At 38.7% G+C, this 25,089-nt stretch overlaps 1 protein-coding gene across 1 annotated transcript in view; it reads left to right on the forward strand.

Annotated features, from left to right (window-relative positions):
- Nucleotides 1–25,089, forward strand: part of grik2 (glutamate receptor, ionotropic, kainate 2) — a gene marked incomplete at its 3' end in the record, with an annotated part of 251,776 nt that overhangs the window by 106,660 nt on the left and 120,027 nt on the right. Inside the window, exons 5-6 of the mRNA XM_083919135.1 lie at nt 3,575–3,628; nt 7,312–7,485. Coding sequence (XP_083775261.1) covers nt 3,575–3,628; nt 7,312–7,485 — 228 coding nt within the window. The remainder of the gene's footprint in view (nt 1–3,574; nt 3,629–7,311; nt 7,486–25,089) is intronic.

Raw genomic sequence — 25,089 nt, forward strand, 5'->3', positions numbered from 1 at the left:
GGAAAAAGACACGTTTCCCAACATTTTAGGGTGCAATGCACACACAATTTGAAGTGATGTATTGGCTTTGATTTTCCATAGGGCTGCCCCCAAATAGGCGACCAAGCACTGGTCTACCAAAACATCATTAGCCAACCAAAATGTCATTAGTCCATTGGTCGCAGGAAAAAAAACAAAACACTTGGAGCCGTGTCTTGTCAAAATTAAGTGAAAATCTATGTTACTGGTGGCTTGCCTAAAAGGCTGTAGGGTTTTTAATTTGAAGGGCCAGATACAGGAAGTCGTGACACTCACTCACTGTCAAAGTTTTTTTTTTTTTTTAACACAGCAGGTCCCTTCGACATTGCTGTTAGGCAGTTAATAATTAATAGCCAATCATGTCAGGCAAGACTTGTAAAATATGGGATCACTTTGAAAAGAACAAGGATGACCCCAGGAAGGTCACATGCAAACTTTGCAAGAAAAACATGACCTACCACCTTAAAACATGTAAGTAACGTTAGCCTCGCTTCCTGCCCATGTTCCGACAGTATTTTCTGACACATTTTCTGACACATTCAGAATTTGAATCTGAAATTATTTGCAGGTGTTATTAACAGGCGTCGACTAATCGCTCTAAATGAGGAACACTGGTCGACCAAGAAAATCCGTGGTCGTGGCCCCTAATCTTCCACAGTGTGCGCACCATCACTGGTAAAAAAAAAACCTGGTACTTATCTATGTTCTAGAAGAGATTAATTATTTCCTGTTTTTTCTAACGTTCCCTTTTTTAGCTTGAGACAGACCCAGAAGTGTCACCAGACAACACAATTAGGGAGCACTTTGGTGTTTTGAAACTTAACAGCTATTATAACTGAGCATGATGCCTTTGCCTATTGATTCATTTTCATTGCCCATAAGTGACCACAATAAATGGCAGCATGTGAGTCACTACTGAGTGGGATGGTCCTCAGACGAAATGCTGGAGGCTTTCTCAAGGTTGATACAAGCGGCCATTATCCCTTCCTGCCTGTTTAATCATCCTTTCCACACAGCCCTAATCTGTGATTCATATTAGTTTAGTGAGTCTCAGCATGGCAGGCAGGACTTTGACACCACCATATAGTCCCATACAGCTGGAATGGGGTGGCACACAGCCAGCACACACACACAGACAGTCTGGATGATAATAGAATGATACAGAGAAAGGTTCCACTTTAGAATCTCTTCTCAGAGGTGCATTTTTATAGACAAATTGCTTTGGTAATGGTGTGAATGAGTACATACTCCTTTTGGTGAATTCACTACTGTCACTGGCAAGATGGACGGCAATTTCAGACAGATGATACAAGTCTGACTCATACTGAATGTGAAGGCAACAGTAATGTAAATGAATATTGATCTAATCATTTAGCTGCAATAGAGCATGTTGTTTCCCCATTAATCAAGATTCCTCCTCAGTGCTCAAATGTGGTGCTGGATTATGTTGGACTGTTTTTTCTACATATACTTTTAGACATCAGAGAGCACTGCAAAAAAGTTTTGTAGTTTGTACTTTAACTCCGTGAGAACTGTAGGCTACACCGCAGCTAACACAAGTTCTATGCAAAGACACCTGCAGCACCACCACAGCTCTCTGCTAAAATACCCCCAAAATTTCTGGTTGCGTCCCTAAAATTTTCAGTTGGGGGCCATAGTACTCCTAGTGAAAAAAGTTAGTCTGGTGCCCTGATTGTATTCTTCTATTCAGGAATGACTTTTTTTATGCTGCTGGTATTAATGTTTCCAATGTTTATTTCCATGTTAAGTAGCCTGTGTAATATTTTGATTTTTCTATTCAGAATATGTTTGATATGCTACCAAAACGTCATTCCCTGCCCTCAAGTGAGTGATTAAGGAATATGATTTGCATTTTTTCTTTACATCATAAGGAAGATAGCATTTTATATTATGTATAGACCTTTTTAAAGTTGTAAACATAAACATTCTAAATGTGTCCAAGTTTAAATCCTGTTGCAGTGAATGTGAACGACATCAGCTGACAGGAAGTTATCAAGGACCAAGGCTGTTGCCTAGCAATGGAATTCCATTAAAAAGGTTTACACAGTTAACCTGTTGAGAGGGAAATTCAGCTTCTCATAAGAATTGCCACTTATCAATTGACCATCGATCGATAAGATAAAGACGACTATCGATTAATGAAATAATCGATAATTTGCATCCCCACTATCTACGCCTTGATGCCAGAGAGCATTGAGATAACCCTACACGTTTAATGCGCAAAACGAGGGGTAGGGCTCAGGCGTAGGGGTAAGGGTAAGGGGTGAAATGGGATTGGGCTGAAGTCTCCTCTTCACCAGGAAAGTTGGTTTCAATAATGACACTGTACCAATCTGCCTCTACATCTCATTCTCCATCATACTTCCACTAGGGTTGGGTATTGAACCTCAAAGATCCTATTGAACTGACCTCTGCTTATTTAAATAAAAAAAAAATAATAATAATTTTAAAGTCTGAAAAATAAAAAATCGACTTTCAGACTGTTCTTATGTTCTTGTATGGACAATTTGCCTTTGGCAACTTAGATTCCAGAGTGTGTGGCTTTTTTTTTGTAAAAGTTAAGAAAAATTATATTGCAAATTATGGATATTATTGAAATCATATCAGTGCTGAATGTTAATGTTATGTTAAACTAAAATCCTTAACCAAACTATTCTGGCTTTCTGCAATATCTGTAAAAAAAAAAAAAAAAAGAAGGCTAATGTTTATGCAGATGTAACACACCTATTCACCACCCCAACCTCAACACCCTTAATTTCTGTTTCCCTATATAAAGGACACACATTGACAATGGATATAACTCGTTTTGGGCATAATTGTCAAATATTGACATAATTGCTAGAGTAATGGGCTGCATTAGCATATCCATCTGTGTGGTGAAATAATGCAAAACACAAACTCTCACATTTACAGTGATTGTTGCTCTATATGTTATTCTGTTGTGCAAAAATTACTCGCACCTCTCCCTTCCTGGTTGACAGTGCCAATACATTCAGTTTGAAACAGAAGTATAATATTACACATTGTGCTTGTATTTTCACACATTCAAATCAACAGCATAAGTATCACACCTCACTAGCTGTTGGTTTTTTTGTTGTTTTTTTCAAATGTTGCAAACACCAGCTTTCAAACAATCTCTTACAATAACTCCACCTTGGACCTCATTATTGCAGGATGACTTCCTCATGTTATTCCCAGATGTCCCACGTCTATAGAATCACAAATTATAGTCAATATTTCTCTACATATGCCAACTGTATGATGAATCGGAGCTCTGTCTTTTGCTTTTTTTAGTGTTTTTTTTATTTTTGGTGGGCGCTTGTTTTTTAAATTTATTTACTCATTTTTTTATAGCTCTGAGCTCTTTGCTGCTGCAGTATAGCAGAATATGTGCCTCTTCACATTACATGGTAATACAGCCAGTAATACAGCCACAAAAACTGACAAATATGACAAAATATTTTATCTGCCTCCCTATTCATTTATAAATATATCTCTCTTTCTCTCTCCCTGCTTCTGTCACTCTCTTTCTTAGGCTCTCGCCATGGGGATGATGACAGAGTATTATCACTATATCTTCACCACACTGGTAAGTAGAGAATGAGGCTGTGCTGCACAGTCGCTTTGCCATCAGTCTAACTCATAGCCCCATATCCCTATGGAGATTTGTTGCATATCCAAAGAGCAAGATGATGTCGCTTTTTAATCTTCAATTTCTCAGCTAGACATTTCATATTTATTACCTTGGACTGTTCTTTTTTCCTTGTCTTTTTCAGAGCCAAGGAAAATAACAGCGTAGTACTTTATTGTTTTTGCATCATCCCTTTTTCTTTTATTTTTCCTCTTCCACTTCATCTTTCTGGGTTTTACCTTTCTAAAGTTAATACTCTTCGTCTTCCTCATACTTGTTTTTTTCACAGTCATGCTTTTCATCCCTTTCTTCTTTCTTTTCCTCTTTTGGCTCTTGCATATGTTTTCCTCCCCATTCTCCTCATCTTCCTTCATATTTGTCTTCCTAATGGATGTTTGAAAACAGCTGGATATGTCACAGCCTAGCTGCCATTTTGTCCCAGTGACCGATCCATGCAATAAAACTGCAGAGCAGTAGCATGCTTTAGCATGAAAGCATGGCAAAGTTAGATAGCTAGCTAGCCGTTTAATTTTTAATCAATAATAGTATATAGGTGGACTGCAGATGTAGCGTCGGTGTATTTGAGAGATGCAAGTGTCGGTGGGCTTAACCGCAGTTCCGCTTGTTATCTTCTGATATGTTTGTTAAAATACTTTGGTCTCTCAGGATAAAGTCCTCTTCACTGTCCACACAAAAAAACAAGAAGACAACAAAAACATATGTACACACACTAGTGAGCATTAATCTAAGCTCTCTGACTTTATAAACTTGCTCTTAGTCCATGTTAAAGATTTGACTGAATTTAAACTCTTATTGAAAAGAGGCTGCTTGTGTTGCCTTGGCCAAAACACTGACTTGCTCTGTGTTCCACCTCCACACTGTTACTTCTTTTTAATGTCAAGTTCCTTTGAAAATGGAATAATTCAGTTTTCTACTGTCTGCGGTTTTCAACATTGTGGTTAAAAGGGATCATCTTTGGTTTGAAATTAATCATCTAAACATCACTTTCTGTTTGCAGCCATTCAGCGTGGCCAATTTATGTGAGATAATTAAATGTCCCTCTGGTGTTTTTAGGAAGATGAAAGTAAAATTCAAACATGAATGAAGCAGGGGAGGTACTGTAGTAGTTGTCATTTCCCACTGTTGTATTTGGCAAACAGAATCCAGTGCTGAGCCTAATTCTCCCAGCAGAGTGAACAAACCAGGCATACTGAGGCCACATATGGCCACCATTTTCCTGCCAGATTTCTCTTTTCTCTTCACTTACCTTGTGTTAAGGGAAACTAAGACCACATCAATTGAGAATTCCAATATGTTTTTCTCATGGCCTAGGAATGTTAAATCAATATTTGTGAACATGAGCTGCCCTCTCTCAAAGCCAGAAACCAGACGATGTCATCAAGCAACATATTCTCATGAACATGTTCATAGGAAATTGTACGGAAAGTTATGCACAGAAATTCGTAAATGCTGCATGTAAAAAAGACGCTGATAGCCTGAAAAAAGACGCAGACGAACCAGAAGTCGACAGCTAACATCTACCTGTTATCTACCTTTGTCTATGGAGCAGTTCCACACTTAATACTTGATGACATCACACATTTTACATGTGGTTTAGCAGTCTAGTTTTTGTATTTGGGAGGGAGATGTTCATGTTTTCTAATATTTTTGGATTTTCTTAGACCATAAGAATAACATGTACATTACGACGGTTGTTAACTCAGTGCATTCAAAATAATATAAAAGTTTCGTAGTTTTAATAGAATTATGTGCTACAACACAACAGTCTCAGTGCAGTCTCTGCTATTGTGCTGTGATGGTGCCTAATATGGTCAGTGGGTACAGGTTTTAGTATCGGTGTCTTTACAGTTAAGTGCACTGGTCGAGATCATTTCAACATTGTTTTTGACTGATTGTGTTTTTTCCGTCAGTTTGGTATACCAGAGAGCTCTAAATACAACCCTGTTTCCAAAAACACTGTGAAATGTAACCAATGTGGTGTAGAAACAGAATATGAGGATGTGTTCAACATCGAAACCTCATTTAACTGGAAAGGGCACAAAAACAATAATATTTGTTTTGAATTTGTGGAACATCTAACAATAAAGTAGGTCAACTGGCATTAGGTTAGTAACATGATTAGGTATGAAAAAAGAGCATCCCAGAGAGTCTTTCTGAAGTAAAATGGAGAGGGGTTCACCACTCTGTGAAAGACTGTGCAACAAATTAAGAATAATGTTTCTCAACATAAAAATGTGCAAATAATTTGATGATTTCATCGTCTACAGTACATAATATCATTAAATGATTCAGAAATTTTTAAGAAATATCTGTATGGAAGAGACTAGGCTGAAAACCAGAAATCTGATGGCCGTGAGCTTCTGGCTCTCAGATGACACTGCATCAAATACAGAAACGGTTCTGTCGTGGACATCACTGCTTTGGCTCAGGAGCACTTCCAAAAACCATCGTCTGTGAACACAGTTATACGCTGCATCCACAGTTATACGCTGCATCCACAAATGACATTTGAAACGCTACCATGCAAAGAGGAAACCATATATTTCCAGATCCAGAGAAGCTGCTGCTTTCTCTGGGGCCGAGCTCATTTAAGATGAACTGAGGCTAAATGGAAAACTGCCCTGTTGTTTGACGAGTCAAAATTTGTATTTCTTTTTGGAAATCATGGACTCATTGTCCTCTGTTCTAAGAGGAGAGGGACAATCCCACTTGTTATCAGCACACGGTTAGTCTGGGTGTTAAACTGACCTGCTTGCAGTCCAGACTTGTCACCCACTGAAAATTTTTGGTGCATCAAGCAAGAATGGGAAAACATTACACTTTCAAAATGACGGCAGCTGGTCTCCTAGTGTTGATAAAAGAAGTGGTGACGCAACAGAGTGGTAAGAATGACCCTGTTCCAATTGTTTTAAAACTTGTTGCTGGCCTCAAATTCTAAATGAGGAAATGATTTTCAAAAATTGTTATTTTTTTCTGTCTCAACTTTTAAAATGTTGTCTTTGTGCAATTTTCAGTTACATATGGTGTTTCAATGATTTGCAAATACATTTTTATTTATATTTTACACAGTGTCTCAACTGAAACTGAAACCATGATATTCATTTCAGCTGATATTACTTTGCCGTTTGTACTGTAAATTAAACAACGCATTTTGTCAGGTTTCTGCAAAGTTTAATATTTAGCTTAAGCTCACCATTAGTGGAACAGAATTTGAAGCTCAATGATTAAATGTTTCTTATAAAAAATGCTCTTTTGGAGTCACAGTTAAATTTATGTTTTTATGTTGACAAACTTTTCTTATCAAATAAGCAGATATATTCTGACACAGTTGTTCATCTTTTGTACTGATGATTAAGTCGGGGTTTTGTCCTTGTAAGCGCCAAATCAGAAAATGAATGGCACTTCTGGAACCTTGCTGGCTGCACAAAATAACATCTCCCACTTTGCGAGCATATTGTGGAGTTCAGTCCAGGTGATTATCCATGAGCACAAAGACCCTACCCTTGCTTTGTCAAAAGTTATTAAAAGCCCCAAAACGGTCTCATCTTTGCGGTGTCAGGGGCAGTTGATTAAAAAAAATCAAGTCTCTCCTATCTCTAATGATTTTTCCTTTTTTCCAGGATCTGTTTGCACTTGACGTGGAGCCTTACCGATACAGTGGTGTGAATATGACAGGCTTCAGGATCCTCAACACTGAGAACAGCCAAGTGGCTTCCATCATCGAGAAATGGTCGATGGAGCGACTGCAGGCTCCACCCAAACCTGACTCTGGTCTACTGGACGGCTTCATGACCGTGAGTGTTATAGACAAAATAAATTAGTAGAAAATGAATGAATCCCTCCGTCAACTTTGTCAGATATGAGTTTTCAAGACATGAAATTCATCTGCTTATTGCAGTCCCATTGGTCAGCTAGGTATATTGATAAGAAGTACACACCTGGAAAAACACGATACATTGTTGCCTTTGAGTTGTGGTCCGTTTCATAGTCACGCCAGCTTATCACAGATTAACCCAGAGGTGTGTAAACTGATAGATCACTTCTTGATTGGACAGATACGGTGGCTGCCTTAAAAGCACATGCTAAGTTTATTCCAGCTACTGACAGCTAGTCCCGTTCAGTGTGCCTTATGGGTTTATTCATCCTGTGTTCAGGAGCTCAAAAATAAATTTGTTGTTATAAGAGTTAGTCATAGAAATTGCACCCAAACTGCATAGATCACAGCTAATGACAACAGCTAGAAACAGGACAACAACAAAGCATCTTACCTTACATTAACCTGCCATTAATGCCAACTGGAGGCAGCTGCATCACATTCCTGCAGCTGTTGGATAAACAGCTTCCACTACTCTTTTCTTATCTTTATAAACTGTATTTTTCTTGGAGCAGGTGACGTCTCTGACATTTGATATTCACTTGTGAATGTTTATTAATGCCTATGCAGTTGCCATAAAATTAATATATATATTTATTTTTTTTACTGATCATGTTTGGGTTTTTTCTGCTTCAAATTTGCTGGCAGTGTCAGTGGATCCAAACCTTGCTATAGCAGGCCTGTAAAGCCCACTAAACCCTGTATGATATGGGACATATGGGTAAGGGTATGTGGTAGTTCTATTCACAGTTGAACAGTGAGACAATCTACCCAAAACGGTGTGAATTTCGGGTGTGCTTCTCCACTTTTCTCTACTGCTTGTCTGGTTTTACTGACACAAGGTAAGTAAAGATATAAAGCATTGTTCTGGACATGATAGACCTGTTAGATTGGATTTGCAGTGGCATCTCTTACTGTTACTTGCCAGTTGTCCTGAGGGAGTCAAATGGAAATTCTCAGTGCCCCGAGTTGTGAGCCCTGGGAGATAAGAGAAGTCAGTGTGATCTGAAACCTCTCAGATCAGAGCACACTGCCTGTAATAACAGTTCCTCCATGCTGCTTTCATACCACTCTCTTATCTGGGAACCTTGCCAAAAAACGTCAACCCACCAGAGACCAGGAATGAGAAGGAAAAGAGAGAAATGGAGGAAATAGGAGAAATGACACGAAGGGCATGACTGAAAAAGAGAAGAAGAAGAAGATGGACAGAGAGTGGGTGAAGGGAAGGCAGAAGTGAAATCAGAGTCCTTGTGTTGTATTCCCAAATCGACTGTTGAGGTGTTAAACGTTAGGCCGATGTAGCTGCTTGGTCTGATTCCAGTTGGAAAGCACTGGCGGCGGCAGCAGCAACATGTTGGCTGCTGATTGAAAACAGTGGCTTACCTCTGGGGAATAACAGATTCGCTTTTTTTTTTATATAGCACAGAGATGTTGCTGAGTCATGTTTCTGGATTGATATCGGAGAGTGGGTGTTACTCCGTTTAAGCCCCTTTTGTTGGATTTGTGGCTCAATCAATACTGTTTCCCACTTGAGACCTGAAATGGACTGTGTGTGTAATAACTGTACCTTTTCAAAACACGAAAAGCTCAGACTCCTAGCTTCCAGCGCAAGCTGCTACATGGAGTCTTAGAGTCAATTTTAAGTCTTAAGTCCACATGAAGAACAAGAAACCAGGGAAAATAAAAGAGCTATTTTATCATATCTGTGCTTATATTCACCTCTTTTACCTCCTCATGTGCCGTAGAGAGTCATCAGGCAGAGCTGGTAGATATTTTTGGATCAGCGACAGCCGAAGATTTATGTGTGTGAGGAGTGTGCTGTGACCCTGCTCATCACTGAATTAATGGCATATGAGTTTGAAGGTGGGGATTGATTAATTAGACAAATGGCAATCAGTCAGCAGCTAATGCATATTGACATGGTAAAAGGTTCCGTAAATGTTTGATTAACAGCTTAATTTGGGTGCTGTATTTACTTTTTTGTGTGCTTAAGTAGTGAACTGCTGATGTGCTGTAACTTATGAACTCACAGATCATTAAAGATTGCACAGCGTGAGCAGTCCAGAGACTTTACTTACTCACACTGCTTTTCTATTCAGCACCACTGTTTCACATTCAGCGGTTGAAATTGCAGTTTGAACAGTATGGCTGTTTGCTGAATAACAATAATACTTTTGGAGCCAACGTTTGCTGCAATGTTTGAATTTAAAGCAAAAGATTTGAACTTGCTATTTCCCCTCAAATTGTGTTCCTGGAAGCTGGCAAAAACCTTTGAAACAGCATTTATTTCTTCCATGAATAGCCTATGCAATCAAACATTTGATTCATCCTGTCAGAGATGAAGGAGACCACTCAACCGACTGTAACATCAGTGTGTTAGTCTTAAGGCTTGGTCACATCAGCGTCTCATAGTGAAAACTATCATTTTAAGAGAGTTGCTGCAATCCGTGGATTTGCTAGGGTTTACACAAAAGCTCCAGTTCTAACTTAGTGAACCCTGAAACACATATTTGTGATGTTGACCAATTGCAAAGAGTCTTGTCAGACGGCTTGACGGCTCCTATAAAAAGAGGGTAAAACATCACGATTGACAGCTGTGTTTGACTTTTGACTTGACAATTTTGATACTGTGGCTCCACCGTCTAATCACAACTGCGAGGACTCTGGCTTCAAAATTACAACATGGTTGTGTCCATATCCAGAATATTTTGGTGTAACTTTTGCCCGGTGGAAGGAAGTGTAGACACATTGTCAATTATTATATACAGTCTTTTGTCCAAAATGACTTCACTCCATCACTGCAACCTCTACATAGAATAGACACTTAGCAGTATTTTCCATAGTGAGTCGTAAATTGAGATATCAACCTATAAATTATCATCACCATCGTCATTATCGGTGTCTTTCCAATCCATAAAATGCAATGGATTTGGGGATTGTTTGCAGTAAGTAACGTTGTGAATGCTCATGTTTTCCTTTTACATTGTAGGAAGCTTTAAATAGAACATACATCTACTTATTCATAAACTAAAATTAAATGGCAGATATCAATTATGGTATATGTAGGATATAGCAATTTTAGTGCACTAAGAAGTAAATGGAGTCATTTCAGACATGACCTCTATCACTAAAATCCCCATACCAGCCAATTTGTGAGGATATGCAAATTTATTTTGTCATCTCAGTTTCTGCGACCAGGCACTAATCCTTGCAGTTATTTGGAGAGATAAACAGATTATATGTCAGTGGATTTCATCTTTAATTGTATCAACATGTTTTTTTCTCTGTACTAATTGCTGACTTTATATAAAAGTGCAGGTTGTGCTGGGCGTTTAATAGTAGAATCATTGTTAAGTATGTAGCAAGGTATTGCTGAAACTTTTGCTGTTGCTGAAGTATGTGCAATTAACCTCCAATGGTGCCCTGAAATCCAAAAATACTCTCTCAGTCGCTGCTGAAGTTTAGAAACTCACACTGTTCACTGCTGAGTTTCAAAACATCAGTGAATTGGAACTGTGTGGGGGCACAGACATAGAACTTAGACAACATAATAGGTGTATAAGAGGTGTATCTTCAGAGCTATGTAAAGAAATCGTAAATGTCGATAAAATATTAGGAATAATTTTAAGAGGGTTTTATTGTGCTTCCACGATTCTCCAGCTGGATTTTTTTTCAAAATGAGCTAAACATCTTTGTCAGTTAAGAGAGCTCTACTGAATGTGGACATTCTTTCTTGACCTTGGAAATCGTTGCTTGACAAAATCATGTCTAACTCACGTTTCTCTTACTAGCTTCTTTAATGAGATTCTCATTTCATTCTATGACTTGTGATTTAAGTGTTTAATTCTCACCTTGATTACCTGCTTGATCAGGTAGTCTTTTCACACCCAGCAGACAGCTCCCTGCAGCCCCAAACCAATTCTTGTTTCCCTGCATCAAATCATGAAAATGATTAATGCACCTGGAGTTTGGTCCAGATTCCGTTTTTCTTTTTTTTCCAGAACATGTTTATGTGTGACAAATCAGGTAAACTAATTCTGCACCTCACTCCTTTTATGCTGCCTTCAATTAATCTGGCGGCGGAGAATCCCTGCCCTTAGTCGTGGCTTAACATGCACAACGAGACTGACCTTACAAGCTCCATGCTCTCATTACCATAATGTCCCTCCTTGTTAATTGCTTAAGCTGCTGTCTGATTCATTGTGTGCCCTGCTAAATTGAAACAGGTTCAAAAAAACACTCAGGCATGACTGTAATTTCTGCATTTATCTCTTTGTCATAAGTTGGAAAGCCAGGGATGTTACCCCTTACAATCGTCCCAGCAAACGGGCTGACCCTTGAGGCTTGAAGGTCGTCTCTTTGTTTGTTACAGCTCCGAAGCACAGTTGGTATTCAAAGCCACAGCATCGACACAGAAACATTCTATTTCCATATTACCATAAATGTGCTATACCTGTGGATACATTTAAATAGGGCAGTGATGGAAAACGATTTCCCTTTTGACAGATATCATTTAAAGTCTGATCCAAACAGAGTTATGAAAAAAATGTCACACTGACATCAGATGTGTTACAGGATTCATATTATCTGAGCGTCACTCAAACAGGTATATGGACACTGTGAAATGATAGGATGAGTCTTTTGAAAAATATGTTTCTGAAGCCTTATCAGCCAAAAATGTGTTAGGACTTTGTAATTATTGTTGTTGTACACTTGAGATCAAAATTAGAGGACAAATTATTAATGCTTGATCTATTCTCATCTCATCTCGGGTCGGGTCGCGAGGGCAGCAGCTTTAGCAGGGTACCCCAGACTTCCCAGAATATCCGCTGTGGCTATACCACTGCTGTACTAGCAGTAACCATTGCGCCACAAGAGAAGATTTAAACAATGTTTTCTTGAGATATAAACCCCACAGAGAATCTCTGGAAAATCCTTGGTAACAAAGTAATGTCTAAGAAACCCACTACAGTTACTAATAAACCCACTACAGTTACTGAACTGTAGAAGAGACTGCAAGAAGAATGGACCCAGATCAAACCAGAGCAGTGTGAGAAACTAGTGATGTCCTGTGGGTGCAGATGTGCTGAAGTCATTCAAAGCAAGAGCTTACTTACTGTTCATTTTTTAATCCTATAGCCCTAAAAAAAAACATTGTTTAAATCTTCTCTTCTGACACAATGGTTACTGTTCTTTAATTTTGCTCACTATTTTTTTTCACAGATTAAAGGTGTTTGTTGCCTTGGTTATTTAAAAAAAGCATGCTAGTAAAGTAGTGGTATAGCCACAGCAGATTTTCTATTAAATTCTGAACAATAAAAAATGACAGCATTTCAGAATAAATCAAGTATTATTTTTTTACTTATTTGTTTCATCATCACACATTATATTAGTTTAAATCATACAATTCACATGCCTGAAAAGGAAAGCGGGAGAAGCAAAAGCTTATCTAGTCCCGCCCCCGTTACCCACAGAATGCATTATCTTCATCATACTATTATTACTTAATAATTAATGCTCTCTTATTTTGATCTCCAGTCTATATGTACTCCATACATGAAATATTATCTAAACCTCTTGATTTAACACTCAATTTACTGTCCGTCTTGGCTGAAAATGAGGTGGGGGTTTTTTTGTCGTATTTTTATCCTATATTTATTATTTTTTCATTCCCCCCCTGAAACATTTTCCTGCTATGAAGAGTAAAGTGTCACAGTGAGAGAATAATAGTTAGGCCAATTTTTTTATTACAACATCCACATATTTGGTGATTTCAGGAGCTTTTTACAACATTGTATGACCCATATCAGTGCGTGTATGTTGTTCAGCTACAGTATCATTGAGATTGTTTAGCTATCATATGATCATATATGATTTCAGTTGCATGATAAACAATAAAACAAGACATACTTATGTCATAAAATAACAGCTAAATAATCTCCATGACAACTGCGCAAAATGTGCTGTTGAATGCCAAGAGATGTGGCTGAAAGAAAAAAAAAAAAAAAACAACCAAATAAATGGACCTTGTAATAGATTTTTGCCACTTCCAAAGTTAAGAAGGAACCTCACATTCTCATTCTTTGTTTAATGAACATTTGTCAAAATGATGAGGATCTCTGTCAGTAGTATAACATGTTGCCATTGTAAAGTATGTTTCTGCAAACCACATATACTGATATTAAATCTTAATGTTCATATCCTACTGGTCATATACCTTATTTAAGCATGCAGTATTGACAGAGATGGTTTTATTTAGTGACTGAAGTGTGCCAAATATGTATCATATCAACATTTGTGTGGTTTGCAGACATGTACAATGCCAACATTTTTTTCTGGTAATTGGGCTGCTTAGAGGATAGTCACTGAAGGACTTATGCATCTAGATTTCATCTAACAGAGTGGCACAGTAGGCCTGTATAGTGTTCACATTCTATTAACAATATTATTTTACCAAGAGCAATATTTCAATGCCTCACATAGTGTTGACTTCAACAGCTCATTCAAATGCTTACGCTGATCCAATTGTGACATAGAAAAAATCACAGTAAAAAACAGGAGTTTATTTCAATTTTACTGTTATATTCTGAATGCATGGATCTGATATATTCATGTAATATAATATCATAAATCATGAGAATGTCATAATATAAAAAGTGGCTTGTCATAACAGCATTCTTTTTTTTTGTTACCTTTATTTTTTCACGGAGAGAACACTGAGAGCAATGCTGTCTTTTTCAGGAACGCCCTGATCACATTCACACAGTTACACATTCACACTTTAACAGTGCTTTGTGTAAAACTAATATTTAAAACCTGATACAACCAAAAGAAAACCCAGTTGTGTTTGATTTGATTTTAAACAGTACCAGCAGGATGTTTGCCTGCCACTGTTTTTTTCAGTAACTCTTGTGTTTTGTCTGTCATCATGAAGAGATTAATTGTTAAAGAACAATTTATTGCCAGAAGAAGAGATGAGAAAACTGGAGGATGGTGGAGGGATTTAGAGAGAGGTTTTTGGTCCTGATCCTGCCTGTTCCTGTTCCAAGCTGTCAGTCATCCTGTCTCACCGGAGATCTCCCTGAGTGGCAGAACAGGCTGAGAAACATGGCCTGGGCTGGTTTTAGATCGAGTGAGTCAGTGGGGGTTGCAAGTCTGTTTTGTGGTTGGAAAGGTTTTGAGGTTGCTGACCCTGGGCAGAATTCAAGTCTGGAGCAGCAGGGGTCTGGATCTGCCAACGCACACAGCATTATAGCAGCCAGCGCAGAGCAGGAACCCGCCAGATCATGCTCCACTCTATGGCCTAAGATGCACAGCTTTTGTGTTGCATTGTGGGATATGCCCTGATGAGGCTGGTGCTATGGCTTTGAACGGCTTCCAAAGCCTTTGTCTGGAATTCGAGCTGTTTGAAGGAGTTCTCATTAGGAGGAGGCTAATATTTTGTTATTCCATATTTTGGCTGCCGCCCCAAAGTCAGTGCTGGGATGATGCCGTTGGACTGTGCCCTTCTATGTCTATTAGAAAGGGCTTCTCTCAGCTTAGTTTATTCCATCTGCTTCTTTGTGTGCATCAACCCATCCCTCTGCCTCCTCCCTCTCTGGCTCACAGACTTGGATGTGGCTCTAGTATTGTCCAAATGTTGGGGAAGGAATTTGGCTGTGACATGTTCCTGGGACATTATTGTGGCAGCTGGCGTTACTTGCACAGAGGCTGGTGGTGCTTGGCAGTGCTGGGAAGGGCGAGGAGCAGTGACACCAATGCCACAGAGTTCACCCAGAGAACCACTTAGTGTCTGCCGGGGTTACTGTGAGCCCAGAGGACTGGGAGACAAGTATTTCTCTACAATGCCGACTTGAGGGGGTTGAAGTTTATTCAAATAACATAATGTGGTTTTTCATTTCTACAGTTTGCACAGCAGCATGTCAAGGTTTCCGGAGTGGGCTGCAGATTAGAGAGCATTCAAACGGCTTCAGCTCAGCTCCTTGTTTTTGGCAGGCATGTTAGAGGAGCTGCTCTGCCTTTGCAGCCACTTTGTAGCAATGTTGCCATTCTAAAAAGAAATAGAAGGTAACATTTTAATTCTGAGCATTCGAATACAGGATACGACATTATTTTAGGGTCGACTGATTCATTTGACTGTGAAACAGTCTTGACAGTCATTGGGAGTGGGCTGCTGTTGTTGTGGCTTCCAGGCTCAAAGACAAATTATTTTGTATGTCTCTGGTCTCAATAAAGGTGAAGAATTCAGTTGACCTTGAGGGGACTGGAATAGCAAAATTAGAACAACCACAATGCCATCAGCTGTAGCTGAAGGTCAACAGAGAAAGAGAAATAAAGGAAAATATAAAGATTGTTATTGCACCCAACAGCACAGCCAAATCACCAAATGTCCTCGCAGTTTAAAACTTACTAAGCTGGGGAGAAGGTTGGCAATTTTGATAGCTACTGGGTAGTAGGACAAAATCTAAATCATCTCCTTTCACTACTTATATATCTAAATAGTTGATATAAGTAAAGAGCTACACTGGAGAACAAAATAAATAAAAAAAGAAAAATATTATTGACAACACATTGTATTGGCTTTAGTAATGATAAGTAAATATTTTACTAATGCTTGCTAGATCAGTTATAAGCAATTAAGAAGAGCAACAAATATAACTGTATATTCATTCACACATGTTTTGTCTCTTTGGACCATTTACCTTCTGGGAAAGTTTGGCATGCATAGCTGTAGATATGATGGACTAGAAAGTGAGCATGAACTTGTACCATTTTCTAAAAAGCCACCCCTTGTGAAACTTTAACATAAAGAAATAATTATTAATTATTTGCAGTTAATAAATCATTTTTGTGCTTTAAGAGTGTGAGAAAGTGAGATGATGTATTTTTATAGATTACCAAAATTTAAAACTCCACTATTACCAAACACTAAGGATAAACAATAGCTAAAGCAAAGCTCCCTTATTACAAAGCCATTGTCACGGTAGAGTAAAGTATAGCAAGTATAGTATCTCTGTAGCTATACAATGAGGAATAGTATATTGTATTACATATACAGCAGTATCTTGTTTTCCTTTCTGGTTAGTGCCTTATTGATATCAAGATGTAAATGATATATAACAAAGGAATGTATTTTTGTACAGTAGCTGGAAACGTTATACCCTTACACTTCTCATCTTCAGAGGAAAAAAAATAAAGAAACACGTTACATTGCATGAATAGATAGACCCATCAGTATTAAATATGTAGAAACTTTTTAAAAAAACAAAGTAAATGTGTTTGTGTGATTCTCTCGTGTTTTGATGTGTAGCAGCTGTGCGGGTAAAACGGAACGCTGCCACCACCCTCAGTCCGAGGCAACAGCACCCACAGCTGGATTAATGACTCCGAGCCCTGCAGTGTTGCCGTCAGGTTCCTGTCTAGACAGGCATCCCCCTTAGATGGGTTACTACTGTTGTGGAAATAGATTCTTCAATAAAGATCAACAAACAGGATCAGCTTTTTCTCCGTGGTTTATTTTGCCAAAGCATTTTCCACTGCAGACAAAAATATGTTCATCCCTACATCCTCACAAAGTTAGAATCTAGTAGGAATGACGATGTGCCAAATCTTGCACAGTTTTTTAGGGAGAGGGACAGGACGCGAATAGCCTTGGTTGGGTGACATCTTTAGACCAAACAAAAACATGCCTTAGACATTACAATTCTGAACATTCTGAACCTCTCTCATCACAAGGTCTCTAACACAGGGTACAGATGTACAAATATGCCATTATACCATCATGAGTTTGTTATTTGCATTATCCATTAAGAAGGTGAGACAGAGGAGACACTGTGTCTGACCTGACAAAACTATGGTTATGAATTACAAATATCCAAAATTCCCACAACACTACAAAAAATACTAACATAATCTGGATTTTGTAAACAAAGCATGCAAAACTGACTCATAACCCCCCCTCAATATACCATCCCTCCACTGCTAATGCCTCCCCACCACCACCTCCATCCCATGACTGCTGTCACATCTCTGGTGTATATATTTTCCAGTATGAATAACATGTACAACAAAGCACGATGACTGCATTTTTTACAAGTATCCATTCTTTCCAAATATACAAAATAAGACGAACAAATGTTTTTGCATGTTTTACCCTTACAATTATTTCTCTGTCCCCACCAAGAAGTATTATTGCAGCTAGTAAACCAAATGTGTTTTTCAGCCATTGTTTTCACCAAACATGCAAAGACTTAGGGCTAAATCTAATGGTTACTTTCATTTTGGATTCATTTGATGAGATTTTTTTTCCAATTAGTTCTATAAAGACAAAAAAAAGTCCATTTGTCGCACTCCATTTCAAGTTCCCAGAGCCTATTATGTCTTCAATTGTCTTGTTTTGCTCCAATTCATATTCTGTAAAAATAAACTTAATCTTTGTCAACTTTGGAAAAAGTGCTACTTTAATGTTCTAAGTTGTTGCTTATAACAGCTCAATGTGCAGCCCATAAAGCTGTGATTAGAATATAAAGAGAGCTACATCAGAAGATGTTGTATGTGTACACCATCCAAATATGCATCAAGTATTCTCTATTTTCCATTTTGTCAAAGTTACAGCTGCCTGGTAATGGAACCCTAAAGTAAAACCTCATTAAAGTCCACAATTAAGTTATTTGTAAAGTCCACAATTAAGTTATAATGTGCTGATAGAACTGAACTGGTTATAAAATGTTAATGTTGTGTTTAAAACATACACCCTCTGAAACATACATTGCTTTAGGTCAGTCGGAAGCTTTTCAACGTTTTCTGCCTTATGTAATGTTGTTGTATGTTGAGCTAAGAGCAATGATTGAAAAATGATTAAACAGTTATTTTAAAAAAGCTGGTTTATGTTTGGTTTTACACCTGATTAGTTCATTAATATTGGAGAAAAGAACCAGGGTGCTGTAGTAGGTTATAAACGGTGCTGAGTGATTTAAATATGCCCAGATGCTCAACAGTGTCAAATTACTGTAGAAAATTTAAGAAACACAATATTTTACAGTACCTTTTAATTTCCTAATACAATCTCAGGTTTCACTTGATGATGTTTAACTCAAAATAGACAAACACATCAATAATGAGCTGAGGAGAAATTAGTAGGCGTTGAGACAAAAATGAACACAGACAAAAACAATAGGACATTGCAATAATGTTAGACCCATATACCATTGGCTTTTAAAAGAATATCAGATATCTGTTGGGAAAATGGAATCGCATTGCCAGTTTTTAACTGCTCCTTTAGAACAGCTATTGGATAGACATACCATACCATCCATAATGAGCTGGTTTCAGCTTGGTCATTGCCATGAGCCATCATTAAATCCGTTACCCATGGTGCAATGTTCCTGACTATGTGCAGCGGCAGTCTAACCGAGCTACATGTAGTGGATCAGAGGTTACTGACTCACAGTGGTGGAGAGGGTGGAGGGGGATGGTGGTGGTGGTGGTGGTGGTGTCATGATTGTTAGAGAAATAAATTTGATAAATACTGCATGTTCAGTCCACATGTTGACAGAATGTTTCTGTGCCAGCTAGATGCACACTAGATGGACTGACCTTCAGTCTGCATGTCCACAACCTCTGGACAGCCTTGGAAGCTGATGAATGGTTGCTGGACTAAGCAGTACCATGTCCACTCTTTAGGTTACTGTTGGCTGCATTTCAGTTCCCTCCGTACACACATGAAGTGGATTGTTTTACTATGATTCAGATTCCAGCACACTCGCCATAATAAAGCCTACAGCTAATTCTAAGCTCCTCTCATCGCACACACTGCCAATTTCCTGATCCCGCCCAGGCTGAGAAAGTTTGCAAATGTTCCGAGGGTCCTTATAGCAGATTCCTTTCTCTGCTCATTATCTGCTTGCTGGGAAAAACTCATCAGATTCACTTGAGTGTTAAGACTATTAGTCCTCCTGACAGTGTGTCTTAGTCACGGGACAGTGGATTCTGCTACTAAAGCAATATGGCAGAGCTCTGCTCATAGTCATGTCTACAGTCCATTCGAGGCCTAGGCATTAGTATGCCTGACAGAGTAGTCTTTTTAATTAGGAATGCTCTGTTTAAAGACTTAAAACTCATTGAGGTTGCTTTGAGCAACATCGAATGCAGCATTTTTTGTCTTTGTCTTTTTCTCACCGCATTCTGTAGCGAACTCTTACAGCAGAAAGGTTTGATAGACATATCATAGCACAAACCATAATCAAATGGGCTGTGGCAAACCAGTGTAGCACATACTCAGCACACCCTTACAGTTTATTGGAGTGCTGCAGCTGGATGCATTATGGATTCAGTTCTCTCTTATTGTGTATTAAGTTACAATTTAAAGATCATTTCAACATTATTCCCCATGATTAGCACACTGAGGAGAAGTGGAAGAAACAAAGGATCTGTTGTGTGATATTTTGAGAGGATATAGAACTCAGTTTCCCTTGCCTTGTAAGGCTACAAAGCAACTCCATTGAAGACTAGATTGGGCTAACCATATGAAGTATTGTCACTTCCACAGATATCTCCTATGTCTCATAAGCTGTGCATAATATGACCACTTAATACTGTTGGTCAACTTCGTGAAAATTAGGTACTATTTTAAGAGAGAGATTATGCACATACACACACACACACACACACAGTAGTAGGGGTTTAAAGCTAAGGTTCTTATCAGTAGTCCCTGGAACCTGGAGTGAGCTGAAGAGGTTGAAAATATGGAAATCACATATAAGGGCTGCTTTCAAACCAGAGAGGGAAGGCCGGGGTAGCTTCACTTACCTGAGTGAGTGCCGATAGTAGATAGATAGATAGAAAAACTTTATTGATCCCAAAGGAAATTTGAGAGAATTGGTAGCTTAGCTCTGTTTTCTGCTTCAGTTAAGTATAGGTAGTTGTTGGGGAATGGATCATGAGCTGAAACTGTGGTCTGATCTCAGTAGTCCTTTCAAAAAGTAGCCTCTCCATGCGTGTGGCGTGCACTCCGTGCCGCTACCCGCACCTCTCTGCTGCACTCCGGCAGTCATGTCTTTTATTAAAGCCAGTGTAACCACACCTCCAACAATTTCTCACCATGAAAACCAGTCTGAAAAGAAAAGTAAAGAAAGAAGAAAACAGAGGAACTCTAACCTTTACCTCCTTACACAACAGCTTTAACAAGCAAGTCTTCATTTTTTTTCCTGATTTTTATTTAAAATGTAATTATACAGTTACTTGACGCCTGGCATGTTTTCCTACTGAGACAGTTGCTGTACTACTTGAATTATTTGCAACCAACAAAATCTGGAGCAAAAAGAAACTTTTCTACGACAGCATGCAACACAACAAAGATAGAAGTGGGGTGTTTTTTCTTACTCTAATTTTCATCTTTATTTTAGTGTCGTGGTCGGTCTATCTTAACTATTACTTAAAGCAAGGTCAAACCAGCAGAAATCATTTAAGTGAAACTGTCAGTCATGAACTGAAGCAGGGGTGAACGCCACAAAATCTGTTATTACTAAGACGTTTTACTTCTACCTCGTTGTTACAACTTTGCATAGCACAACAGTGATTGGGCAGTACAGTCCAACTCACTGTTCTTTGCCTTGGCTGAGGACATGTGGTCTAAAGGACAGATTGCGTACATGCAGTGGTCAGCACTATACTAAACACTAAAGTTCCCTGATGCAGTTAATAACATAGTCACCGTTGAGTCATCAGTACCCACATTCATCGTTATCCAAGTATTGGTGCACTGTCAGGAGACAGATCAAACAGTGTGGATGACTCAGACTCCTGCCTGAAGATGTTCAGACATTGTTCAGCACAAAAGAAGCTCAATTCAAGGCCCTTGGGCTGCTGCTTTCTTACCTTAAAATCAAAAAGACTCCAAGCAGCCAAGTTATTCTGCAAACATGTTTCCTTTTTACACTATTCATCCCTTAACTGTGAGAGACTCTTATCAAAAGGGCTCGCTCACAGGTTTACTGTGGCTGTTTAAGCAGATAAATAGCTGCTTCCTCTGTCTCTGGCCTCAGGGAATGTAGCTGGACCTTGTGGACTCTCCATCTGCTGGATACACAATAAACAAGGTCACGGTGAGGTTTTAATACAGGATAGAGCTGTTTATGTGGTCTGTCATCACCACCTCTAATTCTCAGTTTTTATCCAGCCAAGTACATCGCTTCATCGCCTGTTGTATAATACACTGTCTGATTTATGTTTCGAGCTCTCCAGTGTTTGAGTGATTCACAGTCCAGTCATCACTGTGGTGCTAAAGTCAGACAGAATGCAGGTTTTCTGACAGTGAAAGCATGGAGGGTTAGACTGGTGGCGTGTGAAAGTGGATATTTTTAAATCTTACTCTGAGATTTGTTATGACATTGGTGAACATCTTTAATGTCAATGTTGTACTGAGGACAAAATGTAAAGTGCTGTGTAGTAACTGTATAATTTCCTGTCATGTGACTGAGCCTCTTGCAGAAATATAAATCTGTGTGCTTTTTTTAAAAAGATTTCTGTCTTCAATAGGAAGGTTGGGGCTAGGGGTGAGTTGTAGGAAAGTCACAAGGAATGGAGAGGCAGACTAAGACATTGTTTGTAAGGGTCTTTTAATTGGGTTTCTTGGCAATAAGACAGCAATTTGAGTAAAACCAGCCTTAGCCTGTGGAGTTTTAGTCCGGGATTCTAATCCAATTCAGTGAATATCTCCTGACACTCCACTATCTGTCCGTTCTGTGTGTGTTCATACACAGCCCGGCCCTGTAAATGGAAGACAAATAAAGTGGATCGGACTGAGCCTCACAACACTATTGCTACTGCTCTCCCTCTTCCATGTCCTCGCCCACGAGGAAAGGAGCGACATCGTGATAATGAAACATAAATAACATTGGAAAAGTTGGTATAAAAATATTTATTTGTTTGGGTGTTGAGTTCAAATATCAGTAGTTTTTCTGTTGAGTCACTGACTCCATTGTAACATTGCTGTTATAAGACACAGACACACTACATTTTGGAAACAGCTGAATCTGAAAGGCGTAATATAATACACTGGTTTACTGTATGTGGATAGAAAGCTTCAACAGGCGAAAACAAAAGTTATATTCTTCAAATGTATCTGCATTGGAGTAGACATGGTCTCATTAGATTTGCTGAGGACAAAGCTCACAGGTAATTCTGCGTGTTCTGTTTATTTACAGTATTTACGGAAATTTAGTATTTTTCATTTAAGGCACGAAAGACTGACAGGTGAAACTGTGTAATTCTCAAAGCACCCGCAAAGGGTGTTATGCACTCCTAACCGCGCTTGCAAGTAAAACGCTCTTTCTAAGCAAATTAGCCTTGTTACAAAAACAGTCAGCCACACACAGTAACAGTGAAATTAGTAGCGTCATCAGAGAGTTGGTGGTAATGAAGAGCATTTATAAGAGGTGTCCATCGCTTCAAATCATGCCGTCTTCTTTAGATGAATGTATGTGTGAAAACACCAACAGCACTAGGGGTGGGAATCACACAGTAAATCACGATATGACACCATCACATGTTGCCCATAATAATAATGGTATCATGATACAGAGAGACAAGAAAATCTTTCAAGAAACATCACAATATATTTGTAACTGAATAAGAAAAATACCTCTAAAAAGAAGGATTTATGTATTTATTCAGTGCATTGTGGTGAGTAACTATGTACAACAAAGTGTACATACAATAAATGTATAAAAAAAGACATTTCTCTCTTTAATGAAAATATTGATATTTGGCGCCAGAGTGTCGATAACATATTGCAAGTTTAAATTGTTTAAATTCCTTGCCTGAAGTTTTGAGAAATACCTCTGTACCTTCTAGCTCATTGTCTGTAAGGCCCAGGCAGGAATGAGGACTCAGATGCGGAGGTTCGCGGATCAAAACTGAATTTATTTCTTGGCGACAAGAATGTGGCACAGTGCAAAAAAGCCACAAACAAAAAATCACTCCGCACAGGAGGAACCAACAAATATTGATGGTTATAGAACAAAATACAAAATAAAGTCGCTCCGTCAAAGAGGAAAAAACAAAAGGCAAGGTTAACAAATTAAAATCTAAACTACTACAGAAGGAATAACCAAAAACAAAGTGAACAAAATAAGAAATTAAACAAGGTTGCTCCAACCAGGAGGAAAAAACAATGGAGACCAGAGCAATCAAAAAGGTTAAACTTACTATGAGCAAAAAGGGAATACAAACACCTGAACGTGGAAACAATAAACTCGATGGCATGAACAAGACTGTGGTAAAACGCTGGATACATTCGACACAAGGTACGAAATAATCTGGCAACGGGACAGGGGAGAAGACACAGACTTTATACACATGAAGGGAGGGGAACCACAGGTGGAAACAATCGGGGATCAGGGCCCAGTATTTCAAACGTGATCTGACAGGATTATCCTGGTCGGATTGGATTAAATCTAGATCTGATCTGAAAACTGGGTATTTCAACACAGATCAGGAGAATCCTGATCCTGAAGATCAGGGTTTCAGCTCTGGTAATCCAATCCTCCCCTGAATCCAGATAAAAGGCTGATTTGGGTATTTCAAAAGTTAAGTCAGATATCTGGATCAACTTGATACCAAAATTTCAGGATCATTTGAATCCCACCTCAGAGGTGGATTTGACTTGGATTGACAAACTCTCAGCGCATACTTCTCCTAGATATCGTTACTCAAGATGTTTGTTACACTTAAGTGTTAGTGTTGTACTTCTAACAAGTAATTTAAGTAATATCAAAAAATGTAAAGCATAGTAAAATTTTTGACCACACTGTAAAACTGCTGTAAATAAAATTACAATTATTTCTCAAATTCTAGTTCACCAAACATTGTAACTTGCATGTACCAAAACAGAGAAAGACAAAGGAATGCAGGGTCCAAACAAAGTTTTATTCCAACAAAAAATAATGTGACCACTGAGGACCATGCTATTTCAAATGTCAAGCTGTTTCTCTAACAGCTTGATTGTTAATTCTGTCTCTTTTTGCTGAAGCAGCGTCAGCTTAATTTGCCGTTTGGCCAGTTCAGTCTGTTTGACTGCCCTTTCGGTCACCATTTTGAGGAGCCTCTCATAGGCTTCCTCATCCCCGGCATGCCTCTTCCGTCGCCGTCGCTCTGGCGCTGGCGCTGGCTCTGGCTCTCGCCCCCGTGCCTGATGTGGTAGATAGATAAGTTTATTGGTCACATGCAAAGCTAAAACCAAGGTTTAAAAACAGTGTAGTGAAATGCAAAAAAAAACAAGCTCTCACCAATGTTGGAGAGGAATTAGGATGAAGAAATGTTTCTAATTGTGTCACTGACCAATACCATGAAAGTAATGCCATTACAAATTTAAGCAGTTTCAAGCACTTTATTCAAACTCCAATTACTTGAAAGTCTTAAATGTATCAATACAATTAAAGCATTTTCAAGGATTTCCAGCACTCACCCTGTTGTAGCTGAGTGGTCCATGGCTGTGAGTGGACTCTGAAGGTAGAAGGTGTATGAG

The sequence above is a fragment of the Echiichthys vipera genome (genome assembly GCF_963691815.1).
Source record: "Echiichthys vipera genome assembly, chromosome: 8".
NCBI classification, from domain to species: domain Eukaryota; kingdom Metazoa; phylum Chordata; class Actinopteri; order Perciformes; family Trachinidae; genus Echiichthys; species Echiichthys vipera.